Below are 10,730 nucleotides of genomic sequence, written 5' to 3'. Positions count from 1 at the left end.
CACAGGTCGAACGTTGGGATCTACGTGCAACTTGTGAATTGCTAGTTCGGACGAAATCCCAGGCATGTGATTCGCACTCCAGGCGAAGATTTCTGCATATTCCGCCAGAAGGGATTCCAGCGCCTTCCGGGTCAGTTCCCTCAGGCATGAGCTAGTCTTAACCACACGATCCGGCCATTCCTTGCAGATCGACAGTTCGAGCAGTCTCTCATCCGTCTCCAGTCTTTCTTTCTTCTCCGCTGGCTCCCAGGGCTCCAGGTAGGCTGTTTGAGCTACTAGCTTCTCCTTGCCCTTGAGAGTGGCGATGTAGCAGGCTCGAGCTACCTTTGGGTCTCCTAGCACCTCAGCTACTCCCGTGGGCATAGAGAATTTCATGTTGAGGTGCAGAGTCGAGCAGACAGCTCGTAGAGCGTTCAGGATAAGTCGTCCCAGAATCATGTTATATGACGATAGTTCCTTCACCACCGCAAAATTCACCGGGGCAGTTCGGCACTTTGGTGAGACCGCCACCATGACAATGAGAGTTATCATTCCCTCTGATTTTACCGGCGGACCTGCGAAACCAATCAAGGGAGTTCGGATTGGGATGAGCTGCTTGTTTTCCAGTTGCAATTCTTTAAAGGTCTTATAGTATAACACATTGATGGCGCTCCCATTGTCTATGTACACCTTCTTTACTTTGTAGTTGCACGTTATAACCTCTATCACGATGGTCTCGTGATTATTGGAAGCAAGAGGTACCGCGTCTTTAGGACCGTAAATGATCTCTTCGTACATTTTCAATCGTTTATTCGGATTCTCTCCACTAGAAAGGGGCGGTTGCTCCGCCGGGCTACGTGACTATCTCATCCGATAGGTCCTTCTGCGATGGTGTTGATTACCCTGGCTAAGTTCTGCACTTCCTGTTCGAGAGTTCGGTCCCGAGGACCCCGAGGTCGGTTGCGTGAGTAGTTCGCGCGTTCCCGTTTATACTCCCCTCTCCTCTGGTCAGTTCGTCCGTTCCGTATGAACTGTCTTAAGTGTCGTTTGATCAGCTCTTTGACGTCTTTCTTGAGGTCACGACAATCCTCTGTATCATGCCCTACGTCACGATGATAAGCGCAATACAAACCTTGATCTCTTCTACTCTTATTACCAACCAATTGTCGGGGGGATCGACAGAGACCTTCCTGTTCCATTACCGCGAGGACCTGGGCCCTGGGCGCTGTGAGGGAAGTCCAGGCCCTCTCTCTTTCAAAGGGTCTGTTCCTGAGTAGACGGTCGAAGGTATTCTTTCGTGCCTGACCAGGTCGCGCATCCCCTTGGTCCGTGTTCTTTCTTCGCTTTTCATCCCTCAGTCTTTCCTGCGGGCTCTTCAAGCGATTGGCCTCTCTTTCAAAATGGCCTGATTTCAAGATTGAAGTAGACACAATTTGTGGTTAGTCAACAAAATTGAAGTAGACACAATTCAATTTCATTCTCTAGGTTTTGAGCTTAAAGGCTCGAAAATGGGGTCTGATTGAGCTTCTATGCTCAAAAGTAGCATCGAGTATTCGAACTCGATATGACTTGATCTTGACTCGAACCATATCGAGTTGAGTTCAAGTTTTTTTACCCTAACTTGATCGAGCTCGAGCTCGCATCGAGTAGGGTGCCAATAATGATTGAGTTGAGTTTGAATATAGTACTATTCAAATTCGGTTCGACTCATATACACCCCTATTATAGAATCTAACATTACTGAAGTAATGGCAGGGGTGTATTCATTATGAATTTATGAGCTTCTCAGTTTGAGGGACTATTCCCTAGTTTGGCCAAACCTAAGAGGTAAATTGGCAATTTGGTCAAACTTTAAGGAGGTAAATGTAATTAATTCTTCAAATATATGTCCTTTTATTCAGTGAATGTTTAAAATTTTGACCCTAAACTTTACCTCCTTTTTTTAACAAAATAAGAGAAAATTATCAAGTACATCTAAAACCTTACTTTTTTTGGGGCCAAACAACTAATATTCAATTTTGCTCTATTTATTCCTCCAAGTAACAATTGAATTCTCAAAAGCATGTATTTATATATTTTTGCGCATCACCAAAGCAAAACAAATATCTAAAATCGAGAGTCAAATATCTTAAGGTGTCATAAGAAAACGATAGAAGTTTCTTTTCTGTTAAAGTTTCTATCTAAATAACTTCAAGTCAAAAAAAGAAGAAGAAGAAGAAGATGGACTAGATATGAGGACATTAATTAAGGTCTTTGGGCCTATTTGCACATGATGACACTGGAAGCGAGAAATAAAACGCAGTGGATCTTCTATTTCATTCCTTGTGTTACTTTTTATTCGATTTTTTATTATATTACTATTTCTCTTTTATAAACATCATATTTTAAGTTTTTTTTATTTCCTTAAAATCTAATAACTATTAACCAAGTTAAAAAATAAATACAATAGTTTCAAAAAAGTAATATATAATATAAAATTAAAAAACATAGCAAAAAATTCATTAAAAAAATCTCATTTTATGCATTTTATTTTTGAGTTTGTTAAATTTTATATATTATTCAATTAATAGTTGTTGGATTGTAAGAAAACAAAAAGAATTAAAATATGATATTTGTGAAGGAGAAATAACAATATAATAAAAAGTGGAATAGAGAGTGATATAGAGAGTGAGACACTGTGAAAGTTAGGGGTGCTTCAAAATTAAATGCAAAATACCCACTAAACTTTCTCTATGTTGCAAAATACCCCTTAAACTATCAATTTTAATACAATGCATCCTTAAACGAACAATTCTATCATGATATACTCCAATCCTTGAATTGACAATTTCATCATGATGTACTCCAATCAATTTGACACTAAGGAATTTAACTAGTAAAAGCTAGTCAAAATCCCTGAAATTTATTAAGTGGGCAAAATGGTTTTCCTTTCTCCACAACTGAATCATATATGCATATTGAGCATTTCTTGATCTATGTGTATAAGTCTATTTTATTACATTTTGACAAGTTATCTAGATCCATGAACATTAAAAAAAAAAAAAAAGATCCATGAACATTAATGAATTTTTAGTCATTCAATCCTCTAGCACCTTATTAATTGGAATAGATCATGTAAATTTATAATTCGAGATCATATAGTGCTGAAATTGATAGTTTCGGGGCACTTTTGTAACCTTAAGAAAAATTCAGGGCCGTCTTCACTTAATCGGTGCTTAATATATTAACCTCCATAATTATTCACAGTTAACATTTTATTTATACCCTTCAACTACAATTTGCGTCTTTGTTGCCGATTAGAATTTCAAATCCGATCAAAGCCCTCCAAATCCAAACAAATATAAATAGTCACTTTCGATTCTCTCCCCCGCTTTCTCTCAAATTCGCCAGTTCGGAAATAATTTTTCCGTCAATTACTTCTAGGGTTTCCTCAAAATTTCCCCCCAAAATGTCGGCTTCTACAGTTTCCATCACCGCCAACCCCTCCACCACCGCTCGCCGCCGGCACGTCGAGAGAAAGCCTTTCGATTCAGTTGACTTCGCCGCCGAACCCAACAATTTCACCGCCGCTGCTACTACCACTGTGTCACCCGCTGCTGACCATGCGAAATTAACCGTCGGCGATGCAGCCCGAGATGCAGTTGCTCTGGGTAGGAAATCTTTGCCTAATAACGGACCTACTCCTCGGCGGGCCACGGCTACCGCTCGGAAACCTAGTTCAAAGCCGGCGAAGCCGTGGTGGTTGACTGTAATTACTATTTTCGCGAAGAATTTGGTGCTTTTGGTGGTTTTGCTGGGGTTGGCTCATATTGTTAGACAATTGGCGCTTAAGAATGGGGGGCTAACCGGGGAGGGTGTTAATTTAGTTCCTGGAGATTATAAGGGGAATATGGAGAAAGTGGAGGAGTTTATTAAGTCTACGGCGAAGACGATGAAGATGATGCAGGTGCAAGTGGACGTTCTTGATCGGAAGATTGGGGATGAGATCGGGAGTGTTAAAGGTGAAATTTTTGAGAAAATTGATGCGAAGAGTGGGGAAATTGAAGCAAAATTGAAAGAACTTGGTAGTAGGACTGTTGACTTGGAAAGTTTTGTCGGTCAATTGGGAGGAAAGATGGAGAATTGGTTATCAAAAGAGGAATTCAATAAGTTTTTGGAGGAGTTTAAGAAGGGAAAAGGTGGGGATTCAGTGAGTCTTGATGAGGTTAGAGTTTTCGCGAGGGGGATCGTGGAGCGGGAGATAGAGAAGCATGCAGCTGATGGATTAGGGAGAGTGGACTATGCCTTGGCATCTGCTGGAGGCATGGTGTTGAAGCATTCAGAGCCCTATACGCCGGGGGGTTTGATAAGTGGGCCTAGTTGGATCCCGCTGACCAATCGGCACAAGGTTTACAGTGATGCTGAGAAGATGTTGCGTCCAAGTTTTGGCGAACCTGGTCAGTGTTTCCCCCTTAAAGGTAGCAGTGGGTTTGTGCAAATCAAACTGAGGACGGCAATCATTCCTGAGGCTGTAACGCTGGAACATGCTGCTGAGGTGATGTTGTCATGTCTTTCTAGTTTTTACTATTCATCTAAGTTTCTAAGTTTTACTATGATGAGACTATTTTTTTGTCGTTGATTGTCAGAACGTACAACTTATGTGTGTCCTTGAATTGATTGATTACTTGTTTCATTTGAGGTCAGTGTATGCCTGAACTAATTGCTGTGTTGCCGACTTTCATTTTTCTTTTCTTTTCTTTAGTTGCTTATGGATTACTGTAATTGACTTCTTTAAGCAAAGACTGGTTGTAAGCTAGGAATGCGGACCAAATCAGATGATACCTTAGTATTTAAGCTTAGGGTAACTGAGAAAGTATCGGTCTTTGCATTGATAACCTCTCAGGAAGTATCCAGTACTGGTATTCAATTTTTATTATTATTTTTTTACATTATCAAACAAAATAGGAAAAAATTTATGTTCTAATAATTAGAGTTGGGTTCCTACTGCTCTGATGGCTTCTTAGATTTGTCTGTCAGTGCTTGTAGAACAGAAGAAAGTAGAAATTGTCAACAAGCATTATTTGTGAGACCAGAAAGATGTGAATTCTTATTTGTTGGTCTAGCTAGTACATTGGAACCAAGTTCATGTTGAATTAAAATGGTTACCTCTACTGTTGAAAATATTGTGAACAAAGAAGTGTTGTTATCTTTTTTTGACTAGAGCATGACTTGAATGATCACAACTTTCTTTAAAGTAGTGAGAATTTGGAATATTTTCTTTTCTTTTAGTTGTGTAGTTCAATGGATAATGACTATCTTCTAAATTTTGGTAAAAACCTCAACAGCCGCATTCTTTAGATTTCCATTCTTTTTGTGACCTGTTCAGATATTTTCACATGATCAATCTGGAGCTTCTTTGGTTCATAGTATGGTTGATGGCATGTGTTTTGGTTACTCGTCAGCTTTGTGCATTGACACTTAAGACTTCTATCTGAGTAATGTGAGATGAAATTGCCTGTGTGAGGTAACTGAGGATGAATGGTCATTGGCCTTTAAGATGTTGAATCAGTATTTCAGCTTGTATGAATTGTTTTCTTTTGAATGCTTTATAGTTAGTCATCACTTTTATTGGTCGATGGTGATCATGTTCAGTAGGACTTGCAATAGGGATTCTTATGTCTAAATGCTAGAAAAAGACTCGTCAAAGTATTTACAGAATAAAGGGGTGCATGTTAGAGTTTGGTTTTCTTTAAAAGAGCAAGAGTTTAACTCATCTTACCTAACAACTCTCTTTTTCCCCTATGTGAACTCCATACTCTCCGTGCTGGTAAGAAGATTCAAGAATTTTTTCCCACATGGAAAAGGTGATCGCTATAATGAAATGGATAAATATGTTATAGAGTACACTTGATCAGTTACATATATGTTTTGCATCACAATTGTTGAAGTTGACTGCTTTAGTGAAGTGGATTATAAATCAGAGGTACAGGCGACCAGATACATAATAATTTTATTCCTTAATCATGTTCAGCATTTGATGTTCAGGAGACTATTACTGTTAGTGGACCTTGTACACATTTTAAAAAAGAGCTGTATAATGATGTTAGGGATGTGTCTTTATGGATTTTATATCCTTGAAAGTCTCAAGCCACTAGGAGCAGTTATAGTTCTTCTTCTGAAAAAAACTCATTCAGATGGGGTTCGTTATTTTAGTTTAGAGGTTCTCAGTGACTTTCATGGATTTTATGTTCTCATAGAATTGAACGCTTGTAACTAGAAACTTCTACCTTCAACCAAGAATTAATCAAGAGAAAGGGCTCAAAAAAATGCCTTTTTATTGAAGAACATGAAATAAATAGAATGAATACCTTTTTGATCACTCCAAATTGACACATTCTCAGAGGGGAAATCCTCATTAAGAGTTGAGTTGACAAGAGGAAATATCTGGTGAATCTTTTTGATAGAGTGTACATTTCATCTATTGATTAGGCTGTGTCAAATCTAGTCATGTCTTGTCAAATTTTAGGTGTTTGGGTTATCTTTGTGGATCTGCCCACAGGTCACCTGTGTGTGAAGTTAGGTTGAATGTTGCATTTGATATTCGTAGTTTGTGTTAGCAAGGAAAAGCGGGAAACTGGAGAAAAAGTTGGTTATCATTTTATCTATTTGGTTAGCAGGAAGATTGAAAATATTTCTTGCACTTTCCTATATTTCATGTCCTGCAACATGTATTTTGGTAAGTGCAACTATCTGTCATTAATTCCCCTTTTGTCAATAGTATCTAATTCTTATGGACTTGGGAAAGTATACTGTTGTTTTCATGCAACTTTTTGCTCTGAGCAGTAATGTTCTAATTATCTCTGATCACATCATGTTGATGCACCCATTAAAAGTATAGTACAAAATCAATCATGGTTCATTCTTGCAGCTACTCCATTTCGTCTGTAAACCAGCTTGTGAGATTTGGAAATTCTTTGCTAACTTTCTGCTTTAGGTGAACATGTGAATGGTCACTGTACACGATAACATTTTTGCTTCTTATTTACTTCCATCTGTATTCATCTGTTTGTCATTAGTCAAGCAAAGACACTGAATTATTTAAAAATTTTCCATTATCATGTCTGTGGTGGCATTTGTACTTTGTGGATGAGGATTTGCTGTGCTCTTTAGCTGGTTGGTTATTTATATTCTCTTGTTTTGGTTTTTTCTAGACTTGAATTGTGCATTCACTTCCCTGATGGCTTTTCTGTCTCATTTCTTAGTTTGTTAGCTGCTGACTGTTTTTTAATTGCTAATATACTTAATTTGCTCATAATTTAAAGTGCCCTCGAACTTCTGTTACTGAAACTAAATTCAACTTCTGTCCTGGACAGAGCGTTGCTTATGATAGGTCCAGTGCTCCCCAAAACTGCAGGGTCTCCGGGTGGCTGCAAGGAGATTCAAGTGATCTTGTGGCTGATGCTGAGAAGATGCTGCTTCTGACAGAGTTCGTGTACGACCTAGAGAAGAACAATGTTCAAACTTTTGATGTTGTGGACTCTGCACGTGCTAATGCCATTAACATGATTAAGTTTGAATTTTCATCCAACCACGGTAGCCCTTCTCATACATGCATATATCGCTTAAGGGTACATGGTCAGGAACCCAACTCTGTTTCAACGTTCGCCATGCAATCTTGATCAGCCTTCAGTGTGCTACCACTTCCCCAACTGTTCTTCAATTTTTGTTACTTTTCTGTTAAGTTTTAGTTTTTGGGTCTTTTAGGGTATTTTTAATGGGAAGATTGAACTTTTAACAGATTAGATGTAGTTTTTGATGGAATTTGATTTTCTATCCGCTGGGCTCTGTATCTAGTTCATAAGTTATTCAAACGTGGATGTGTAAATGTGCTTCCTAATCTTTTTCCTCTTGCAGAAAAGATGTCTAATGGTATTTGATATATTTATCTATCGAGTAAATTTTATATATACTATTATTGTATACACTATCACGGTTACGGTTAGATGGATGATACATAAATAAATTTTGAATTTTAAATTCAAATTTTGAAATTTGTACATGTGTAATATATCTAACGGTGATAGTATATACATTAACAAAGTATATAAGATTAATTCTTATCTATTATTGTCAAAAGCCAATTTTACAATATGACAACCCAAAAGCAGACACAATAAAAACACGAGAAACACAAGAAAGACCAAGTAAGATTATGGCTAACAGATCACCCTCCAAGGCAAGTCGGATGTATCTCAATCCTCATGCAACTGCCAATAGATTGAAACAGACACTTTATTTAAACTTCTGTATCTGCTTCCCTACGGCGGCAATAAATGTTTGGATAGGAGATTATTTGAAATATTATTTGGAATAATTACTGTAACATTATTTATGATGTGATGTATGTGAGATAAAAAAGTAATTGGAAAGAAAAAGAGGTATGTTGAAAATTATTTTTGTGATGTATGCAAAAAATTTCTAGCCATTATTTGGCTATCCAAACTCACTCAGAAGACAAATGCCTTGCTGAACTAAATGTGCTGAAAAAAGGGGGAACAGATAGTGCAAGTCGGATGTATCTCAATCCTCATGCAACTGCCAATAGATTGAAACAGACACTTTATTTAAACTTCTGTATCTGCTTCCCTATGGCGGCAATAAATGTTTGGATAGGAGATTATTTGAAATATTATTTGGAATAATTACTGTAGTATTATTTATGATGTGATGTATGTGAGATAAAAAAATAATTGGGAAGATAAAAAAGTATGTTAAGAATTGTATTTGTAATGTAAGCAAAAAATTTCCGGCCATTATTTGGCTATCCAAACACATTTACTAGTTAACTCAGACAAATGCCTTGCTGAACTAAATGTGCTGAAAAAAAGGGGGAGAAAGGAAAAGATGATATAATGTGCTGAACCAAATGTGCTGGCCTTTTTATTTTTTTGATAGAAAACATGGCTGTACTTTATAATAGGTACAGCTAGCACAAGCACACAATCCTCCCGATGAATTAAGAGTGGTCTCCTTGAAGATAAACAATGCTCTGAAATGATGAGGGAATGGTGTTCAAAAGGAAGATCAAGTACTGCTCAAGGCGCAAGCATTGCTCTCCTTTACAAAATTTAGAGGGTGTTTCGTAGTGCACCTATTTGGTTTGGATGTGAGTTTTGTCTCCCTTTAATCTTCATGCAAGTCTAGTTCGGCTTCCCCTTTCTACAGTAGGTGTGTGAGAGACTGCTGTTATTAGATCTAAACAAAGAAAAAAAAAGAAAAAGAAGTACTGCTTGTTGATGTATTTGATACGAAAGCACGCAAATGTGGATATATTTTACAAAGAAAAGGAGTTGGACGATGATCTCGAGGTTTGAATAACAATAATGTCTTTTTGATGTTATTTGGCCCCACTACACTAAATATTTGCTAGGGGATACAGAAAATTACTCTAGGATACAATAAGAGATGATAAAATTTGATAGCATATGTCAAATTTTCTCACAAAGAATGATCAAAATACTTGGAGTAAGTTTTGATGTAAGAGACTTGCTTATTTATAGGAAAATGGTTTTTTCCACTAATCTCCAAAGCTCCAGGAGAAAGTGTCTACAAAAACACAACCTTAGACACAAAAAAAAAAAACCCACCATTTTAGGTGAAAAGGTGTCAAAATATTCTGGCCTTTATATGGGATCTAGCCTGGATCCAAGTCTATACAAACCCATATTCAGGGCCAGATTTAGTTTGTAAAATAGGCGAATGAAAACCCGACGCCGGATCATTCATGATCTATATCAGACCTAAGGCCATATTCGAAGTACAAAAAATTGGACCTTTCTGATCATGATCCGGCTCCGGATCTGGTTTGAATTTCATCAGGATCTTGCACCTAATCTAGTTTCCAGTTTGCTTTGTTTTCTCCAAAGTTAATTTGTACACTTCAAGTCTCATTTGTACAATTCAACTCTTATTTGTATGTCCAATATATCATTTGTACATTTGAGTTGTAATTGTACAATTTATCATTTCATTTGAAACTAACAACAATACAGCTCGAGGCGCAAGTTACGAATCTGGCTGTTATTCACGTTACTAGACTTGTTGGATACTCAAAAAGAAGTTAAGAACAGTAGAAGTACTCGAGCAACTGGCAACCACTAACTAATTTTCCCAAAAACTACATTCCACTTGGAGAAAAGGAAAGCAACCACTGGTCATTGGTTTTGTGGCCATAAAAAAGGGGATTAAATCCCTCTTTCAATCGTAGGTTGGGGTTCGCCTACCTATAATGAAAAAAATTCAAAAGATGTGTCAAATCATTTCTTTGATTTAGTCGGGTCTATATATCTACTAGTATCTTATATAGTTTTTTTTAGATTTTTCGTCTCTGTAAATAGGATAGATTAAGTTATAGGGATGTTGTCATTGAAGCAAAACAAAAAAAACTTGGAAAAAAGGAAAGCTTACAATTTACAAGTAGGAAGATAGAAGCCATGAAACGGGAAAATTTTTGCAGAAAGTAAAACTTTTTATTTTGAAGGAGAAGTGTAGCATTTGTACAAGTCAAGACCCAACCGCAAAATCTACAAAATGCAACTACTACAGAGATTTTACTAATTTATGTTTCTATTGAAATAACTCTATTGTAATATTAATTAAACAATATGAATTGTGTTTCACAATTTTATATTCACAAGCAATATAATTAACAACACATCAAAAAGGAGCCACATGAAATCAACTATTCATGTTCTCTATTTATTTTATCTTCA

General features: G+C 37.1%; 1 protein-coding gene across 1 annotated transcript; it reads left to right on the top strand.

The window, feature by feature from the left end:
* The first annotated feature begins 3,277 nt into the window (after positions 1-3,277).
* Positions 3,278-7,903, top strand: LOC113756467 (SUN domain-containing protein 2-like). Its single transcript, XM_027300144.1, has 2 exons — positions 3,278-4,513; positions 7,332-7,903. The coding sequence occupies exons 1-2, from the start codon at positions 3,428-3,430 to the stop codon at positions 7,635-7,637; spliced, it is 1,392 nt and encodes a 463-aa protein (XP_027155945.1). The 5' UTR covers positions 3,278-3,427; the 3' UTR covers positions 7,638-7,903.
* Positions 7,904-10,730: the final 2,827 nt, after the last annotated feature.

This window comes from Coffea eugenioides, unplaced genomic scaffold, assembly GCF_003713205.1.
Source record: "Coffea eugenioides isolate CCC68of unplaced genomic scaffold, Ceug_1.0 ScVebR1_2364;HRSCAF=3379, whole genome shotgun sequence".
In the NCBI taxonomy this organism is placed as follows: Eukaryota; Viridiplantae; Streptophyta; class Magnoliopsida; order Gentianales; family Rubiaceae; genus Coffea; species Coffea eugenioides.
Note: the sequence above shows the minus strand (reverse complement) of the source record. Positions and strands in the feature narration are given on the sequence as shown.

Bases quoted from the DNA above. Each gene is read 5' to 3' on its own strand.
- LOC113756467 (XM_027300144.1), top strand. From the start codon at position 3,428: ATGTCGGCTTCTACAGTTTCCATCACCGCCAACCCCTCCACCACCGCT. The intron at 4,514-7,331 runs GTGATGTTGTCA...TGTCCTGGACAG, and splicing joins CGCTGGAACATGCTGCTGAG to AGCGTTGCTTATGATAGGTC.